The following is a 21,613-nucleotide window of genomic DNA, read 5'->3' as shown; positions in this document are numbered from 1 at the left end:
TACGTTGGCCGCAATATCCGAAATTCACTTACGTAAACGAGCCATCGACCATGAGATGAAACTGAAAATCAACTCTACTAGATAATCAACGTGTGGAGATTTGCATTAGTTCCGTACACACATGTTTTAATCCGTTAACATGCAACATTTTCGTTTGATTGAAATCTCACTACTCCGATGTTCTATAATATAAAATAGTACAAAGAAATCTCTTTTCTTTGCTCTATCGCCAACGTTCGTTATTTGAAATTAACTGGAACCAACCAGGCGTTACAAGTTTAGATCCAAGGAAGGTTCCTCGTTCAGCAAAACGTTGCCAGCCTTAGGTTGAGTAAGCGCGAATTGAACGGTTAATATTTGATGGCGAATTAGCGAACCGTGATAGGCAAAAACGGTTATTGGCGATGGGAGTTTTTGCCCACACGGGACCATAAAATTGATGACTGGAAAATTCGAAGGTTTAATGGAGTTTACTAATCGATTTAATGCTTAACATGCAACTTTCTCATTAATATAAACCACCTTATTAGTGAATATAACATGAAACTTTATAACTTAATTCCCCTAAAATAAATGGTATACCAGGTGTGTAAATATAAAATATTTTATTCCAAATCTAACAATTTGTGGATGCTACGTCAAAAAAACTGTTTTAAAGCATGAGAAATATAAGAAGCAAAAATAAATCTAAAAAATTAAGCTGTGATGCAACAGAAAATGGATTTTCAATTATAATTCGATGCTCAATTTCAGGGGCAAGAACTTGAAATGTATCAAAATACTCCATTACGCACTCGATGATGTTAGACATATTTGTAGTAAACAAAAAATTAGATTTTCCACTGCTTAACGATAAATGTCCATCCCCGTTGTTCACTAAAAACTCGGTAGTTACAATTCCATAGAAACTACTCTTATGGATAGGCTCATATCTAGGGTTTCTGCAATATGCGCATTTCACAAAAACGGATTTTATTCGTTCACCTTCTGGTTTAGCGAAATCATAAACAATTTTCAAGCCAGATACGTGTAAAAACTCATTTCTTAACTTATATTCGTTACCTTTAGCGCCATGCTCTAAAGCTAACATTAAATCAGTTCCGGATATTTTAATTAAATAAAGTAAATCGTCGAAAGGGAGTGCTGCTAATATGTCGAGTTTATAGACATTGTTCTTCCTTTTTCCGGGAATGATGTTTTCACGGATTGCTCCGCTGTTAATTATGGCTATTGCAGCATCCGACCACATGTCGTTAGGAACTTGTTCATATCTTAAATAGGAGATATTCGTTACAAAAATTATTTATAGATAAAATCAATTTCATACTTAGACAAATACCGTTTAGCGTTAAATCGAACAAACGAATCCGTTATCAAGTTTCCAAAATTACACTCACCATATTTACAATACGACGCATTCAATACAACCCTGGACTTACCAAGAAATGTTTCATTAGCCTCAGTTATTGCAGGACGAAATGTCTCAAGTAGTTCTAAAAGCATTTTATCCTGCCCAACGGATTCATCCAAAAAAATAGGTTGGCCACTATACTGCCCTCTAAAACGTCTTTCATCAAACGATACGTGTAATTTTCCAAGATACTTTGTTCTACCACGTACATAAGCAATTGCAAGTTTAGCCCCATCCGAACGTTGAACAAGAGTGGGATAAACACCGGTTGGTTTTTCATTATCCGGTGGTACTCCATTCCACAAAAAGTTTTGAGAACCTCCGCCGATAATAATATCGACGTATCTCATTAATCTACTCAGCGTCATATCTGATGCTAAGGTACCATGACTCAATACAATAACTATATGAACTCTATCAACCTTTCGAAGAGATTCGGAAAGACTATTTATAATTTCAACTTCCTCCAAAATATCCACAGTAGGGACTAAATTACCGAAAGAATCTCTGCGATTCCTCATATATCCTAAAATTCCGATTCTTGTCTTTCCAACATTAATTATATATTTCCTTTTTATTAATTTTTCAAGTTTGGGTTCTCTCGTAAAACCGAGGTTTGACACCACCACGGGAAAGGTGACATTCGAGATATATGGTATTAACCCATCCAATCCATACGCAAATTCCGCATTACCCAAACACTAAAACAAATATTGTGCAGTTTGGATTAAACGTCGCAAGGAAAAACACACCACAGCATCCGGTTTTATAGCATTCATAAACGCCGTAGCGATTTTGTCTTTGTGAATTGTAAACCATGGACTACCGGTATAAACGTCTCCACAATCAAAGTAAAGAACAGCTGGTCCTTTACCTTTGCGATAATTTTCTTTAGCCTTATTCAATACGTATGCAACTCTAGCAAATCCACCAACAGGTTTTTCATCTATTGAACTGTACGTTTCGTCAAAATAACCGTGAATATTACTTGTGTGGTAAATCACTAATTCAATTGATTTTACAGGAATTAATTGCAATAACACGGCGTAAATTAGAAAATATGACGTTATTAATGTCAACATAATTGACTAACAGAAAATAATTGTTGCTATATCGTAACTTAGGGTAACAATATATGTATACCGTACTTTTAAACATGAGGGTTCTGATATTCCAGTACTTTTGGTGAGATATATTAACGTCGTAATGCGTCTGGTTTCCGACCATTTCCATTCCGAAATGCTTCGTGCCATGAGTTCCAAAGCAAGCTAACCGTTCTCCACATATAGGCATATGAACTACATTTTTTCTTAAATGTGCTTATATGGGCGATGGGGGCCCATATTTTGCACCCCCTTTGAAATATCACCACAGAGATAATTTTCCTCGAAACAAAGAGAAAAATGTATATTACGGTTTTAATGTTAGATAATGCGAAGTTAGCCCCCAATTCGATGTATGTAACCGATTTCGATAAACAATGTCTCATTCGAAAGCTATTCTTGGTCAATACGAAAGTGGAAATGTACGATTCAAAATCTCTTTCAAATTCCGCTAAAACTCCAAAATAATGCGAAGATACACGAAAATAACACAAAAATGACCCTTTTTTCAGTGGTGATAACTCGTAAACGATGTACCCGATGATCAAGATCTATACATCATTCGATTCGTCATAGTTTGTTGTATCGAAATCACAATTTCGACGATTTCAATTCTCTCCCATTCACCTTGTACAGCCGTCGGAATAACACCGTGTTAGGCTCGTTGTTTATACACGTAGTATGCAACCAATATCACACTACTGGTATTGCAATACGAATACTGTGATGTTGGTTGCATCTTGCAATGATGACGTCTGATGGCTGTCTAATTGGGGGCTAACTTCGCATAGGTTAAAAAGTTATAGATAAATTCAGTAGTTTGTTTTTGATTCGACATTGATGCGATGAAAAACGTATGAAGTCAAAATAAAACTGGTGCTACAAATGGTATAAGAGCGTTTCATTTTTCTCACGCGCCGACTGCTATTTTGTCCTCATATAGGACGATGGCCGTTGCATTGTTTGCGACAAATATTTCCACGTGAAAAATGACGGTGCTGTTATGGCGCCTGGGTCCTCTTATGCGTTCCGAACGGCGTCTGGAGAGGTGTCGGAACGGATACGCTAGGATTGAAACTCTTGGTGAACCCGAGAGAAACTTGCAGAGGGAGTTCGGTCCCCACGATGGCTGTAAACACTCCACGGCATTGTTTGCCGACAGAAAATTTCCAAGTTGTCTGCAAATAGAGTAACGGGCAAACGTGTGAAGTTTTTGCGGAGTTTTCTCACTTTACCACGATTTTGATGTTTTTTTTTGTTTTATAAAATCCAATTCGAGAGTACAAAAAATTACATCATTTTTTGTTAATAAATTCATGAACGTAGTCACAACATTTGCAGTTATTATGAAAAGAATTGTTTGGGCGTTATCAATAAAAACTGCATTACCTTTATTTTCCAGTTGGAAGAGTATTTAATCGTCAAAATTAAATTCGTTTGTATTTAATATGCGCCAACGCACAATATTACGTTATCCAGCAATCTTTTGCAATTTATTTATCGTGGCAAGTGGTAACGTTGTTTTACATAAAAACACGCGATAAAAGCCCTTTTGCGTTCCGGGCTTCAAACTGTGTTTCGAAACAACACGTCACCTACGTACGGGAACTAACAAATCAACGAGCATAGAGTAAATATTTTTCGAGACACGTTCATGATTTATATTACAGTGAGAAGTACCAAAAACAACGTTTTTATCCTGTTGGGCGAAACCGCAGGGTTGGATGTCGGTGTAGTGTTGAGTGTATTCGAGAAAATTCGAACAATGTTCCAATTAGTCATTTTGATTTATCTTTCTATTTATTTGTGGGTACTGCCACCCGATTCAATTCAACACACGAAATTAAAAAAGTAAATTGTACTCCTTTCAAAATTAAATTTTAGCTTTATTCAAGTCGAGTGAAAATCCATCGTCACATAGTTTGTTGTTCCATTAACGTACGACAGATGAAGATGTTTACGCGAGGAGACGATAAAGACCCGTTCTCGACACATTATGAACGCTGGGATCGACCGAGAGACGATGTAGGGGTTACGACGGGGGCGTCCTTCTCCGCCACGTCTAAGGGGCCGCGTTACATCGGAGCTGGGACTGAGGAATCGATGCGACAATTAAGTAGGAACACATTAACGGCGACCGCAACATGATGGTGGGAAAAAGCTCGATCGATTTGAAACCGTTTGTACCGGAACCATTTGTGTGAAAGCTTTAAAGAAATTTCATACCCTTGTTCTTTTATAAAGAATTAAAAATAAAAAAAAATTATCGGACTAAGGAAACGTTTTAAAAATAAACAGGGTGGAAGGTGATTTTCCGCATTCAGCTCCTGATATTATGTTTCCTCTAGAAGATAAGACTAAAATCAATAATGAGATGACAAAGAAGTAACGAAATCTCCCACTCAAACTTGAATCGTAGTGAAATAATTTGCATCGAAACAAAAAATACCATTACAACAACTAAAACTAGAACTAACTTAAAGATTTAGGTTAAACCCGAACTTATTTTTCTCGTACAGTGTGTTAATTAATTATCGTACCCGACGTCATCATTGCAAGTATGCAACCAACATCACAGTATAGGTATTTCAATACGCAATTTGCGTATTTGGTTGCATACCATGCCATGTGGGTATAAAGGTGGTTACTAAAAAAAATACAAAGAAATTCAAATTTCTTGTGATTATGAACACAATTTATATTGTGAATATTAACGTATAGCGCCAAACTCGTAATCGGCGTTATTTATGGCCTCGTAAATATGTAAACCGGAAGCATTATTTCACGGAGCACCCCCAGATAAGCATCACCCCTCTGTTTGATGTGCACAGGAGTGCGGCACACGTAATTCAAGCAAACAGGGCACACATTACTAGGTAATTTGATTAAGCTTCGATTACAATAAAATGTAAAACTAATTAATTCCGATAACACGTGTAACGGAATGCTTTTTATTTTTACGTATAATAATAAAATTTTGTTTTCATGTTAAGCGATACATCGAATAATTCTTTATCGGCTGAACTTCCTTTATATTACAAAGCATAGCACAGTAAAAAGGCGTTTTATTAACAGCAGACGATCAGTGAAGCACGAAAAGGATACTATCTTGGATACAAGATGTATCCCAGTATCGCTATCGATATTTCCGCCTCCGGCTTTTTTGTTCTCCTCCGGATTATTGGCGCTAGCTGTAAGGAATCCTCTGGACGTCTCCCTTCTTCTAAGGGTCTTCGATGGAAGGAAGTAATTGCTTTGAAATTCGACCAGAACTACGGGAGGTTCTAAATATAACCGGACGTCATTGTCGCTCTCTATTTCTCTTTCTCGATGCTTGAAAAATCACTTTTTACGCATTCGAAAGCTAGCAAGCTAAATTCTTCGATAGGAATGACCAAACTCACTTTTGAGGATATTATCATGAACCGACGTCATTGTCCCTTCGGCCGTAAGCCTTATCTTCTACGACAGGACTAATTTTGGAAATCTGTTATTAGATACGCCTCCCTTTTGGGCGACGCGAAGGATAAGAACCTCATCCTGTACATTTGAAGGCCAGCGATTACGGGTAGCCCGGTCGTTTTACGAAATTCGAGCGGAGATATTATTAAATTCATGGTCGTCCTAGGACCGTAAGGGACGGGAACAGTTGCGGGGGTCGACGAGAGATTAAATATTAATCTCTTGTTGTACTTCTTCCACGGGTTTTTGCGGGCCCGAATCGAAAAGGGGTGACGACGAGAACCGGGTTACGTCGAGATGGATGGAGCAATTCTGGTAAATTCGCCCTCAAAAATTCGGATCGTGACGGGAGAATCGATTGGAGGGATGGGTGAGGGACGTTGATAAGCGTGCAAAATTTGCTAGACGAGCCAATCTTTTCGACGGAACCGATATAAATTTAAATATTAATTGAAGCTGCTATCGTAAAAGATTATCAATCGTATATTTTAAACATCATCATCTAAAAATACTTTGACTTTTCAGTATAAGAAAATCTCATTAACCCATTTGCATCATTCGAGTTTAGCCGTGCGTCTCTCAAGATGCCAAAACCCAAATATTTCTAGTACTAGGTCTAGTATTAGTTCTAATAGCTACAATTAACACTAACACTATCACTAGCATTAACACTAGACCTATAAATGGTATAATTCGGATTTAGCCGTGTGTCTCTAAACGGCTAAACCCGAATGTTTCTAGTATTACGTCTAGTGTTATTGCTAGTGTTAGTTCTAATAACTAGAATTAACACTAACATTATCACTAGTATTAATATTAGACCTAGAACTAGGATCATTCAGGTTTAGCCGTCTTGAGAGACGTGAGGCTAAATCCGGATGTTTCTAGTGTTCTAGTGTTAGTTCTAGTGTCAGTTCTAATAATAATAATAATAATAGGACTTTATTTCCCACAGGTACAACCCAGTTACAGGAAAAAAAATATTATAATATCAAAATTAATTAACTAAATGAAGAAGATATAGCTATAAGCAAAAATACAAACTAATATAACATAATAAACTAATCGTAATCATAACTACTAACAATCTACTGCATGCCGAAATGATCCAAAGTTACCGCAACCACCGTGTTCAAAGAATCAAAAAACATATCGCAATGCGGCGAAACCTGATTGCCGTAATCGGACATCAACGAGACAGGAGATTTTCGTAAAGTGTTACTGTTACTACGGCAATTATAGAACGTGAGGGGACAGCGTGCGTTGAGACGCGGTACAAGAAAGGATAACCTTTCCAACAACCAGCCGCAATCAATATCATTATGCAACAGTTTATGAATAAATTTAACTATGTAAACAACTCTGCGCTGTTGTAGTGAAAGAAAACCAAATCGCGAAAGGAGAAACGTGTAATCTGCACCCCTAGGCGGGTAAACACGATCCAGTCGAAAGCATAGGTACTTTAAAAATGTCTTTTGTATAGATTCAAGCGCGTTCGCGTAAAATTGATAGAACGGATACCAAACAATTACCGCATACTCTAACCGCGATCTAATCAACGCAAAATACAACGTACATAAACATCTGATGGACAAACCCTTACAGTTTCGAACAATAAACCCGTAAATTTTATAACAATTAGCAACTAAGTTAAGAATGTGTTCGTTAAAAGTCAGTCCACTGTCAAACAGCACCCCAAGGTCAGAGCACTTACGTTCGGACATCAACGGTTGATTGGCCAAGTAATATGCACAGTCAATTGTGTTTACTTTTTTAGAAAATGTCATGGTAAAACATTTAGAAATATTAAGTGCTAAACGGTTGCTAAGGCACCAATGCTCAACACGAATCAGGTTTTTCTGCAAGCGTTTACAATCGCTGAGTTCCCCAACAGCCGAGAATAATTACTCAGTTACTCAGCTTTTTCAATAAGATAAAGTGATCCAGCTGATCAAACGCCTTCCGAAAGTCGAGATACACAGCATCTACCTGCCCTCTAGCGTCGATTACATCAGCAACAAATTGGGCAAAGCATGTCAGATTGGTGACAGTGGATCGACCACAGACAAATCCGTGTTGGACTGGGCTTATGTACTTGCTTAAATGATATGAGATGTGCTTGAAAAGAACGCTTTCAAAAGTCTTCGAGAAACCACACAGCAGCGATATAGGTCTGTAATTCACAATCTCAGCAGGGTTGCCCTTCTTCAAAATTGGACAGACGTATGATTCTTTCCATAACGACGGAAAGGTAGAAGTAGACAGGACCAGATTGAAAATCGAAAGCAATGGGGCGGCCAGAATCGAAGCACAGTCCTTCAGTAAAAAGCTCGGTATCCCATCGACTCCAGCAGTAAGTGTATTCTTTGTACGCTTCAACGCGTCCTCAACCTCCTCCAAGCTGAAGCTCTCCACTGATAAACAAAGACTATGATCGGGGAAATCAGACTCCACAAAAACAGGATCAGATTGAATATAAACGGACTCAAAATAATCACCAAAAGCATCCACAATACTTCGACCCGAACTGAACTCCAGGTTTCCATTTGTCATCAGGCCTGGAATGCGAGTACCGCCCTTCCGTGACCGAATATAGGCCCAGAAGGTACTGGGATCAGAAATCAAGTTCTGCTTTTATTTCAGTGAAAATTGACAACAATTTAGCGGTTAATAACAATTAAAACTAGAACTAACACTAGACCTAGAACTAGAAACATTCGCAACTTTCTAGGTCTAGGTCTAGTGTTAGTTCTAGTTTTACACTAGCACTATCACTAGAACTAACACAAGACCTAGAACTAGAATCTCTTGAGACAGCTGTCTTGAAACACGTGCGGCTAAATCCGAATGTTTCTAATTCTAGATCTAGTGTTAGTTCTAGTTTTGCACTAGCACTATTACTAGAACCAACACAAGACCTAAAACTAGAATCATTCGGGTTTAGCCGTCTTGAGAGACGTGCGGCTAAATCCGAATGTTTCTAGTTCTAGTGTTAGTTCTGCTTTTATTTCAGTGAAAATAGATAACAATTCAGCGCTTAATAACAATTAAAACTAGAACTAACACTAGACCTATAACTAGTATCATTCGGGTTTAGCCTAAACGGTTAAATCCGAATGTTAGTTCTAATGATTGTGTTAAGTTAATTCTAGTTTTAGTTGTTATTCGATACCAAGTTGTTGTTTTGAATACTAAGAATTTGTTTCTGCGCATAGCTTAACTTCTAATGCAACTTGGTTAATATTGTAATAGATAACATCACACAAAAAGGTAGTAGTACAACGCTTCCAGCTTGCGGCTTGAATCTTAAATTATTCTTAGGTAAGAGGAACTTATAATTTTTCTAATTATAAAAGTGCATTCAAGTTTGCCCTTAAGAAAAGAAAATTAGCCTCTCAAAGAATAAACTAGGAAAGTTTGTCTTGTCATAAAAACGCTACAATGACCACCAAACTTCGCGCTTCTTATTCTGTTAACTAACGTTTTAAAAAGTTTTTTTTTAACTATTAGGAACATTGTTTCTAATGTAAATTTTATGCTTTATGATTGTATTAATAGGCACTTAGCTTACGTTCGATATATGCAGATAGTTGGCACCCTTAACGGTCGGATAATGACGATATCAACGAGTCTCATTACCAATTCTGCCCCGTGGCTCTTTGCTTTCTGGCGGTTAATAGCCTGACGATGAATTGATTACACTAATCTACTAGCGAAGAGAGAGGACGCGCCACATCTAAATACCAAAGCCGAGTTCGCCACAATCCCATCTAGATTTCCATATTTCATTCGATAATCTATATTTCAATTATTGCGGTTCGCCGGCGATGTAACAGGGTAGATTTTGTAATGGCCGTTTTATTGCATAGGTCGTACTGGTTGGGTATCTGCGGTACCAAAACCGTACTCCACTCGATTAACTGACACGCAACAAACTGTTGCTCAACATTATTATATTCATTAAAAACTTTTTTAAATCTAACAAATGAATTCATTATTCAAAAAAAAAATCGTTATGTTAATATCACGTTATGAATATTCATCGTCCATCTCGTCTTATAGCCATAGAAAGAACTCTTAACAAATGTAATCACAGTTTGCCAATTTTAGAAGATAATTGGAAAGTTTGAAATTTGACCCGCAGTGAAAAGGGTCACCGTAAAATGAAAAAAGTTTAAGCACCGCAGACATGACCAATATATGACAGTTCTCTCTCGTCGCGTATTTAATTTCGTTTTCGGAATGAGAACGGGGCGACTAAACGTACCGGAGCGGATTTAATTGTTCAAATTCCGTTACAGTTTAATAGGGTTTTGCACCGTGCCATATTTTCGTGCGAAATCGAACTGTAATTTGTCTCCTATGTTTGATGTTCTAGTTGAGCGTACATGCAAAACTAATTGGTGGTCGTTGATATTTCGTAAAATTCAATTACTAGTACTTTAATACACTTTGTTTGTTGATTGTAGGCACCTCCACCATTTTTCGTTTATAATTTTAGTGTTCTCCATAAATCCTTTTCATTAAAAATTATAAATTATATAAAAACGAAAGAATAAGGAACATTTAATTTATTTTTTGTAATTCGCTACGGTAATGGAAGCTATAACAGTACTCAAACGGGTGCTGTAATGAGACTCATTACAGCATCCGATGCTGTAATGAGATTTTAGTAACATTTTATGGAACCAGTTCAAGTTGGTGACATTGGGTCATTAATTTTTCTAGTTGTCAATGTGACAATTTTTGTCTATGGATGTTTAAACACGTTCTTAACATCGAATACAAGGTCCACAATGATGAGGACATTGACTCTGAGCAATTTCTCGTATTTTGGGAGGTGTACATCAAACTTTTTTTTTCAGGTGAATATATTTTGTGTTTTGACAGTTTCTAATTGTCAATTCAAAGTTTCTATTTTCAAGTGTTCCGGTGTTACCAACTGTTACATACCTATTTCCCTACATTGCCAAAATTTACTTTATTTTTGTTAAAAAAAAGTATAAAAACGCGAATTACAAAAAATAGCATAAAAAACACGTTTCATAAGACTTAAAGCACTCATTCATTAAAAAACTCGTGGCTTCGCCACTCGTTTTTCAACTTGAATTCGTGCATTTCAAACCTGTCTTACGAAACTTGTTTTTTAATATACTATTATGAGAGCCAATGATTTCATCAATACGTTTTTTGCATACGCATTTTTTCTCAACAATAAATTAAATGCATTATCAAGAGCTTTGTAAATTGACACAACACTCGAGATTTGCAGTATGTGGTGATTTTATCTGTTCCAAAATGAATACTCTCCGAGTATGATATGATGAGAAATCATAAAGAACTCTTTGAACTGAACACCATGGAAACAGTGTTTAGTGGATCCATGTCAGGCTGAGGCATCGAGATATACTATATTTACTGGAGTGCGTGCTTTGGACTAAAAAACGGCAAGAAGCTTCAGTTCCGTATGTAACATATAGGTGTTAACGTGTTGTTTAAGTGAATAAAGATTGCATTAAATACCTTTTTTTATAAACTTTTTAATATTGTTTTGTGAATAAAATTAATAGTAGTTTGTTGAGCACACTTTTAGATTCTGCAATTAGGAAATTAGATGACATAGGTATAAGAATATGGAATGTTACATGTGATGGTGCACCCGCAAATGTACAAAGTTTCAAAAACTTAGGATGTAATTTTGATGTAAACAGTAATAGGTTTAATTGTAAATTTACCACCAGTACTTCTTTGGAAGTTAATGTAATGTTTGATGCATGTCATATGCTTAAGCTTGCCCGAAATACTCTAGCTGATAAAAAAATTATTAAATCTGCAAACGGAGATTGCAATGGTATTTCGTAAATGCCTTAAATGATTTGCAAAATAGTATTGGATTGAGATTTGCTAATAAACTAACTTCTCGACATGTTAATTTCAGAAATAGTATCATGAAAGTGAAATTGGCAGCTCAGACTTTGAGTAGTGGAGTGGCTGATGCCATGGACTATTTACGGAAAAATGGGGACCAACAGTTCCAAAACAGCGAAGCTACAATTCATTTTATTAGAAATATAGATCGTCTTTTTGACATTCTCAATTCTCGTAATCCTTTTGCTAGTGGTTTCAAGAAGTCAATACGTGCTTCAAACATTAATACTATTAAACCCGTCTTTTCAGAGACAACTAATTATATAAAAACTTTAAAATTAGACAATATTCCTATCTTTCTAAGCGGAAGGAAACTGTTTGCAATAGGATTTATTGTGAACATGCAGAGTACTTTAGACATCGCATATAAAGTATTATATAGGGAAGAGAATCCTTTAAAATATATTCTCACTTATAAAATGTCACAGGACCATCTTGAATTATTTTTTAGTTGTGTTCGTGCCAGAGGTGGTTCAAACAACAATCCCAACTGTTTACAGTTCAAAAATTGTCTCAGACAATTGCTTTTCACCAAGAATATTGCGATTGAAACTGGGAATTGTTGTACTTTTGACAATTATGAATGCCTGCAATTTAGATCTGAAAAAAGATCTTTGCAAAATGAAAATGAGCAATCAGAAGACGAAGAAATTATGAAATATGTTGGGTGGGGTTGGGTTGGGATATTTTACATTATATAAGTGGATATATTGTAAAAAATATTATAAATAATATAAATTGTCAATTTTGTATTGACCTATTGATATTAAAAAATGACAGTCACCATAATTATGCAAAAGAAAACTTCACGCGACATGTGAATAGAGGCAATTTAATTTTACCATCCAATGCAGTCTATTTGATTGTAAAGGTGCTCGAAAAATCGTTCCAAGCTGTGGTGCTTAAAGAGCACCATTTAAAGAATGTCAAATCCAACGTTATTAAATGCGCCAAAGAAAATATTTGTGATAAGCATTCATTATTTTTCTTCCCAAACATGCATCCGATAAATGTTGAATTCGGAACACCATCGCATGAATATACTTTGTTCCATTTAATAGCCCAACATTTTATAAACATAAGAGCTAATCATTATGGAAAACAATTTAATTTACAAAATGTTCTAAAGAATAATTCTTCTGTTCGCCAAAAACTAACTAAATTAATATTATTTAATAATGTATAATTTAAATATATCTATGTTATATTTCTAATAAATAATCCAAAAAAAAAACAAGCTTTGAAGTATTTTTTATTTATTTCCTAAACTATAATAACTTAAATATATATTATTTGGTATTTTTCATCATTATTGAATAACATTATTTGAATTATTTAGTAAATATTGAATAAATTCATGCAAAATCATATCCATTAGTTAGTACTATTTGTATTTCTTGCCGTTATAGAGTGGGGGAACATGCTGACGAGCCGGACCGTTTTCTCGACCAAGCGAATATCGTGAGCACGCACTCCAGTAAAGTATATGTATCTCGATGGGCTGAGGCTTATATTTGTTCATGATACCCACCCGAATAATGTTGCGCGTGATCCATTTCGATAAAAATCTTGTGAACCCTATCTTGAGCCATAAAATTTGTATGCAGGAAAGCGCACTCATCCATTTCCTTTGGTCTGGTCAGATAGGTTTTTCTAATCGGCTGGATACTTTTCTCCAGATAACATTGATTTATTTCCTGTCGCTCCTAGTGGTGCACGTTTGACGACTTCCATTGCTTCCAACAATTCTCTTCCACGTCTTTCTTGGACGCCCTCGTCTCCATGCTCCTTGGGGTTCCAGTCAAGCGCTGACATCTCAACTACTCCATGAGACTTCCTTAGCACGTTAGTTTGTTCTCTCCCACAAGTCTTCATTAGAAATCAACATTCACTGTTAACATAGCTTCGACTGCAATTAATCGTCGTCTTCTTTGAAGTTCTTCGCAAATTCATATCTAATTTCTGATTATTTCCTCTTTTAATGTTTAATCCCCATTTTTGAAACTTCTTGAAGTACCTCCACTTTTCTATTATATCTGTCCAATCATCAAGTAACACATAAACTCGTATGTTGGTTTTTGGGTTATAATTGAGTCTTGTTAAAGTAGTTTGAGTAAGCATTTGACAAATTGTTTTTGATGAGATATTACTTTGTTTCTATTATAGTAAAACTTAATCTCTTTGTAGTGCGTAACAAAAAGTAGAAAAAAGACATAAAGAGAAGATAGAGGGGGAAAAGTGTGCGTAATATCACGAAACCTGTCTCCATCAATCTAGTATACTGATGATATCCTCCCTACAGGAGAGCTTTACGTGCTCGAGCTGCGAGCCACGTTACAAATTTTTATTAGTTTTATCTCGTTTGGAGACTCTCATACGACAATTTTTCACTTTCACTCTTTGAATAATGTCACCAGCGCGTCCTTCCCTGTTTATACAGAAGCCATTTATCCCGTTAAGTGTGAATTATAAATTAATAAATGAAAAAGAATCTGCTGATACGACACGTAACGATAAAATAACGGTTTTCGGTGATGTGATAAATTAATTTTTAATAAATTAACGTTCTTGCTGATATTGATATGTGCAATTTTTTATTACCGGGTTTGAATCAACAGTTGTTGTTGAAATAACTGAAATTTAATCGTGTAAATATATGTGATGCCAACTTTTTTTAAAAAGATATTTTTTATATATTTTATAAATTATGTTGGATGGTTTATCTGGTAACACGATATTTAGTTATGATGAAGTATTTATGTAAATTTTTCATAAAATAAAATAAATCGTACGATGAATTTAATTTTTCCATAAATCATTTCCGGTTAAAATTAGCACATTATCGCTCACTCCACTTCATTGTCCGTCGCACACAATAACGCCCTAAAGTCGCTGGTGTACAAATTCACAACAATGTGGGAAACAGGGTCGATTAATATGTGGTATTATTTATTATTAAACCAACAACAGCGCCGGACATTATTGGAATTATTCCGGATACAAAATATTTATTGCGCGTCCACGGCGGATATCGGTACAAAACGCGGCTTCTGGATGACCACTGTTGTTTGTAGACAATCTGGCCATTAAAAAACAAGCCTATGGAACATTTATAGCACTCTAATTAAAATATTAATGGACCAAACCATCCACAGCGTTTGGACAAATAATTTGCTGCGGTCACTTTTTGAGTTCAACTCAACAGATCTGTTTATTATTAATTCTATTAAATGAAGAGATTAATTCAATTTAACTTTTTCCAAACGTAATGAATGTTTAATAACTTCATTTGTGGGTAAGTGGTTTATGAGTCCAAATTATTATCTACACAATTGTAAATTTTCTGATGAAAAATTCAATGTTTTGATGGAAATGTGTTTTATTTAAATTATCATAGGAAAATACGAGGCACGTTTTAACCGGTTTTTTTTTCTCAAAATATTAAAATGCAAATCAACCTGTATAATATGCAGGTCACATGGGCTTGATTTAACGTTATCCGGGGCATTTTATTTATTATTAATTGGCTTGATTAATTGCTGCAATGCGCCCCAACCAGATTTCGCCATCAATTTTTTGCGGTCACGACTTATGCGTTTAGCATACGCGATTACTCTTGGGAAAACGCAGAGCGCCGGCGCTCGTTAGTGTTTAGACGAACTGGATGGCCGATATGCGGCCAGAATTTAACGCGGATTGACTATTAGCATTCATGACTTCGGGTCCGCGTATTTATGCATAACATTACCAGTAAATTATTGCGGCAAATTTGGTTACAGACTGGTACACTGCGGTTGCATTATGTACTCTTAAATAACATCTATTCGCAATATCAACATACCGTGTTATTTAAGCTTCACTGAATAACTACAATAGACAAATGTTTGAAACTGTTTGCCAATTAATTAATTAAATGGATTTAATTAAACTGCTCCAGATTTATTAATTAAAGAAAAAGTTGATGAGATGATATATTGGCAGGAAATATAAAGGATATTCTTTACCAATATGATTATTGCATGGGTAGTGACGCTAATAAATAATCGATATTTACACATACCTGTCTGTAATAAAAGCAGGACAACGCTAAAACACAAAGGCAGTACAACACAAAGTGGGTTCTAATTCCAACCCACTTTAGCTCCCAGAAACATTTTTCGATTGTAATTAAAGCGTAATTAATAAGATTATGTGTTGGAACTCCGTTTCATATTACTAACATTTCTGGAAATCATTGTATTTCGAGACTTCAACAAACGAAGTCTTGGCAGAACATTAACAATTTACGGATTAGACAAAGCAACCACCACTACGAAAAAGAATTCACAAGACCTTCGCACTTTCCAATTTTATGACCAGAGAAGACTGAGAACTAAAGTTGTGAGAAGCAGAGTAAGAAATTCGAGTCACCAAGAACAGAGAAGTTTGTTGAACTGAAATGTCGATAAAACGAAATATACAGGGTGTCTCAGCGAGACCGGTCATTAGACGTTTCTGGGGTTCTGGCCAAACAAAAAATTTGAGAATGCAGACTTAAGTATTATCAATTACGTTCTCTTCATCTAAAATATTTTCAGATTTCTAGCACTTCCGGTTATACCGGAAGTCGCCACCTACTTTATTTTTTTAAATGGAACACCCTGTATATTTTTACATATTTGGATTTGTCTGTTTTGAAGGTTTATAAATAACTTTACTTTTTGCAATTTGAACCAGCAATTCTCGAGTTATTCGAATTTTTCTAGAAAAATTTGCTCCAGCGGACATTTGTTCAAAAAGTCATAGAACACTCAATTTTTGAGATATCAATTTAGGATTCAGAACATGCTTAAACAACATGATGGAGTATGTTTTGGTGCCGAGAACGGCTATCTAGAACGTTTGGTCACTTTACTATGATACGTTAACTTTTCGAAATTTGGAAGCACCATAACTTCATTTTTTTAAATGGCACCCAACATATTTTATTACTTAGTCGTCTTCGGCGACTCATTTTACATCTTTTATATTCCATAAGTCCTATGCCTAACATTAATAGTTTGAGAAATAATTAGGGTTTTTTGAAAAATGCTCACATATCATATGGATATTAACCTAGTGTGCCATGGAAAACAAATGTTTAATGACTTATTGATAAACGTCAAAGTCTAATTTAGGTTGTTTGATGCTTGTGAGTCTAAAACCAGTTAAAATGGATATTAATAACGTAAATAATGTTTATACAAATGAAGAAATCCATAATTTATTTTTTGTGCACGAAAAGTGCGACAAAGTTCTTAGTAGAACTTGCAGAATGTTTAATGAAAATTATCCACATTTATCTCCGATGACAAAAGGTAAATTTAGAGGAATAGAAGCAAATTTTTTGCATTTTGGACGAATTAATCACGTGTTAAACTGACCAAAAAATGTAGTAGATAATGCAACGGAAGAGGTGAATACCTTGGCTTATTTCGAGCCCAGTCCCAACACCTCAATTCGAGCTGCCAAAGAAGATCTGGGAATCATACTACGAACTTTGTCGTGCTTTTCATGCAAAAAAAATAAATTAAGAATTTCTTGATTTGTGTAAAATTACTTTCGTTATTGTTATCGATTTTAACTCGTTTCAGTACTAATATTAAGGGACATAACAGATAATTATTAGCTCACATGCATCAAGTGACGTAAACAAGTGAGTCTTTGACAAGAACTCATTGAGAAGGCTTGTTTTTCATGGCACACTAGGCTAAATATCCATATGATATGTGTGCATTTTTCAAAAAACCCTAATTATCTCCCAAACTATTAATATTAGGTATGGGCCATATGGGATATAAAAGATGTAGAATGAGACACCGAAGACGACTAAAAAATAAAATATGGGGGGTGCCATTTAAAAAAATGAAGTTATGGTACTTCCAAATTTTGAAAAGTTAACGTGCCATAGTAAAGTGATCAAACGTTCTAGACCGCAGTACTCGGCACCAAAACATACTCCATCACGTTGCTTAAGCATGTTCTGAATCCTAAATTGATATCTCAAAAATTGAGTGTTTTCTGATTTTTTGAACAAATGTCTGCTGGAGCAGATTTTTCTAGAAAAATTCGAATAACTCGAGAACGACCGAATCAAATTGCAAAAAGTAAAGTTATTTATAAACCTTGACAACAGACAAATCCAAATATGTAAAAATATACAGGGTGTTCCATTTAAAAAAATAAAGTTGGTAATACTTAAGTCTGCATTCTCAAATTTTTCTCGCTGAGACCGGTCATACAGGGTATGATAGCAAGAGGTTCCATATGAACCCCTTATACTAAATTTAGGAACTACACTCAACGACTAATGGAACCACTTACAAGAAATTCACTGCAGGATAAAGAAAGCGAGAGCCGTATTTATCAAAGTGGCATGAGTTTCTTGTTTCTTTACGCTAACTACAACAGTCTGACTCCTTCGTTGTTATATCTCTTCTGTTTTGCTATGGGAAATAGAAACATAGATCTTGAGTGAAGCAACTACTTAGAAAACCGATACAGGTTTTGACAACTATCGTCAAAACGTAAGAAAGAAAGGCTAAGATTAAGGAAATTATTATTGTTGTGATCAAAAGAAATGCCAGGATTTTTATCGGAGTACTTTCCACGATAACTCAAACAAAGCCCATTCATCAAAAGTAGAACTTTTATACATTGAATTCAAAGAATTGAAATTTCTTTCTGCCTTTGAATGTTCGCAAATTAATTTTTAATGATACTTTACTTTTACACAACGTAGTCTTTGTCAACACGAAGGATTTAATATAATAATACCACATAGAATAGATCCCCATTAATTGTTTTATCTTTAATCTTATTACATAAAAGAAAAACTTCGTATACAAGAAAATAACGAAGTGTCCAGATATCGCAAATATTCCATACAAGATTAACGAGGTTAGGCAACTCATTACCTCACATACGTCCGTAATAGCAAACTGTGATACAGATGAGGTTACTGTTTTTTCCAAGAATTAGTACAGTTGTGGAGATCGCAAATAAGTAACCACTTTCAAAAGATGAATGATACTGGCGATATATCAATGTAGGTGAACTGCTTATTTGATTTTTCAATAACAAGCTCCCATGAGATATGCGTGCGTATTTTTGTCCACCCGTCACGATATGGTGTTATTTTCTGGGAACACTCAGTGGATTGATACAATTTATTAAAACCTACAAAAGAATTATATTTCACGTATATTAATGATACTAATATCACACAACTCTTAAGTGACCCCGACGGATTTGAAATCCCATTCGAAATTAATGAAATTGAATCATCTCCAAGAATTGAAATCTAACATTTATCAAGATTATCACAACATCAGAGCATTAAATTGTGAGTTCAAAATTTAATGTCAATGAATGAGATCAATACCTAAAATTAAAGACAATCGAATAAATTAATATAAGACAAAAGTATTATCAGTTCGTGTTCTTTTTCGTCTTATATGCACGATTCAAATTACTACGTTAATAAAAAAAAAACAGATAGTAATACAAGGAAAGTTTAATTATTGTTGTAGTAATTTGCAAAAAAAATATCTCACATATCAAGAAAGAGCATTTTTGTAGTTGTTGTTAAAAGATTAGAAATTTCAAAATTTCTATTCTGTATAAAATATTATAAATATATAGTCTCTATATCTTTTTAAGTTCATATCAGTATTGAACATGTTCTTAATATTCATTCTAACATTTTTACAGATCATAATCGTATTAGGGGTTATTTAGTGAATTTGCAACTAATTATTCACTAAAGTGAACTATGAATTTAAAATAATTTAAAACAACTCATAACACATAATTGCTGTTAATTAAAAAATCCAACTAAATTAATGATATATTCGAATATAAAGTGTGTATAAAAAAAAGTGTGTCAATAATGCTTGACGAATTGAAGCATAAAAACGGAGAGAGGAAAACATAGAGATGTGTAGAGCGGACCTGGTTCACGGTGGCTGCGTTACGGTTTCAGCTTAACATTTCAGCGAAATGTGTTTTCAGCAAATCCGACGAACACGGACGGCACTCTCTCGCCTCGATGGTCTCACACAATCGCACTCTCATACGCACCAGCTCACTCGCGCGTCATCAACATCACCATGCACACGCGGCTAACTTCGATCTCAGGTTTTCGAGTATTAACGCGTAAATACTGAACGTTATCCGGGAAATTTTTGAAAAGCCGCTGATTTAGACCTACCTCTCTTGGAAGCCGCTTCAGCAAGGCCGGCAGTGAAGAGCAACGCCAGGCCGGCGACGAGCACCGCGACGCCCCGTCCACAGCAGCGTATCCACAACATGTTTTACCTGGAAACCGCATGTTGCACAGCCATAGTTCGGAGTTGTTGTCCGTCCTCTCTCGTTCAGCGTTCAGCAAAGGGCCGAGCACCGTACTACGCAGAGCACCACAACAGTACGTCGCGCACCACCAGCGTTGTGCAGCACCGATAGCCTCATCGCGGTGTGTCCGTGCGACGCTTCGCTCCGGACGAGCTGCTGACGAGGTCCCCGCGATTCGGCGCGGACGACGCCGCGCGTCGCGACGCTCCCACCCTAACCCTCTACAAGCGCTCTCCGATGCCGTCGTCACCACCAAACCTATCCACCAGACCCGTACTTTAATATCAATACAAAAATTTTAAGTTTGCTTAATCTTAAAAATGGCGAAGGAGCCGGATGTATATCTTATAAACCTTTACATTTTACATTATTAATTTGTATAAGCCGTTTTACACCTTGTTATCCTCTTATTCTGCTACTAATACTATTTTGACATGCTAAAAAAAGCAAATATGAATTGTGCATAAATATTAGAATCTAATTTAATATTAATTTTAAAATCCGATTAGATAATTTTAAATGTTTCAATTTTCTCGAAAATTGCGGGGTTCCTAAATACGTTCCTGCAGAGAGGAGAGATTGAGCAGGGTGGGGGGCCAGGCAGCAGCCGCATCAGGAGCAGGAGCAGGACGAGTTACACCCAGTCAGATCGAACGGCCGATCCGCACAGCTCTTTGCCTAGTTTCCTCTGTTTAACACCCACAGCGCTTTCGAGAGGACCCGCTGTTTCACCTACATTGAGAATTCCACCCTTGCCTGCTCTAGAAATGCTGCCGTACATTAACAGCACTAGGCCAAATAAGTAACCTACTTAATCTCAGAACCACTCACAATCAATTCTAACTAAACAGAATTTAAACATGCACGAATATTTCGTTTATAAAAAAAACTTTTTCGCATTTTCAGTTAACTGATATGAAATTATTAGGTTCATTTTAATAAAATTCCTTTTAATATATTTCGCTACCCTTATTCGAAGAAAAATACAGGTACGTTCTTTTGTCGATATTTCAAAGGCATCAATATCGATTCCTTCCGCTGCGTGCGGGAATGTAATAAGCGCAGGGGATATAAAAATTTCCGATGAAAGCTTCGTAAAAATGTAAGCGCTTCGTGAATATCACAAAGGTGTTTTACATGTATCCGCGCTCTTTGACACCGGGAAGGTCAGGAATTCATCGAATACGAAACGTTGCGATATGCGAAAAACATCTTTTCAATGCGTTACAAGTCCATTCGAATACATAGTATATTGAAATTCGTTCAATTTAAAGTTTGAGGAAAGTTCAGCTTGAACACAATGATGATGTTTTCGAATTTGAACGGTTCCGATATCCGA

The 21,613-nt window shown here is 35.8% G+C and overlaps 2 protein-coding genes across 16 annotated transcripts in view; both read right to left on the bottom strand.

Annotated features, from left to right (window-relative positions):
- LOC111415128 (disintegrin and metalloproteinase domain-containing protein mind-meld) overlaps positions 1–20,393 on the bottom strand; it is a 259,766-nt gene extending 239,373 nt beyond the window's left edge. For 10 of the 15 annotated variants that reach the window (XM_023046664.2, XM_023046661.2, XM_023046665.2 and 7 more), the window contains exon 1: positions 20,135–20,392. In XM_023046664.2, the coding sequence (XP_022902432.2) occupies positions 20,135–20,234 (100 nt within the window). In that variant the 5' untranslated portion in view covers positions 20,235–20,392. Of the gene's footprint in view, positions 1–20,134 lie in introns of all 15 variants that reach the window. The other 5 variants (XM_023046660.2, XM_023046654.2, XM_023046662.2 and 2 more) reach the window with 1 other exon arrangement.
- On the bottom strand, positions 629–2,493 carry LOC139429133 (protein 5NUC-like). The gene is made up of 3 exons (XM_071194625.1): positions 2,164–2,493; positions 1,328–2,112; positions 629–1,271 (listed from the first exon to the last, which is right to left on the bottom strand). Exons 1-3 carry the CDS (start codon positions 2,491–2,493, stop codon positions 653–655), a joined length of 1,734 nt encoding a protein of 577 aa, XP_071050726.1. The 3' UTR covers positions 629–652.
- Positions 20,394–21,613: the final 1,220 nt, after the last annotated feature.

The sequence above is a fragment of the Onthophagus taurus genome, chromosome 2 (assembly GCF_036711975.1).
Source record: "Onthophagus taurus isolate NC chromosome 2, IU_Otau_3.0, whole genome shotgun sequence".
NCBI classification, from domain to species: Eukaryota; Metazoa; Arthropoda; class Insecta; order Coleoptera; family Scarabaeidae; genus Onthophagus; species Onthophagus taurus.
Note: the sequence above shows the minus strand (reverse complement) of the source record. Positions and strands in the feature narration are given on the sequence as shown.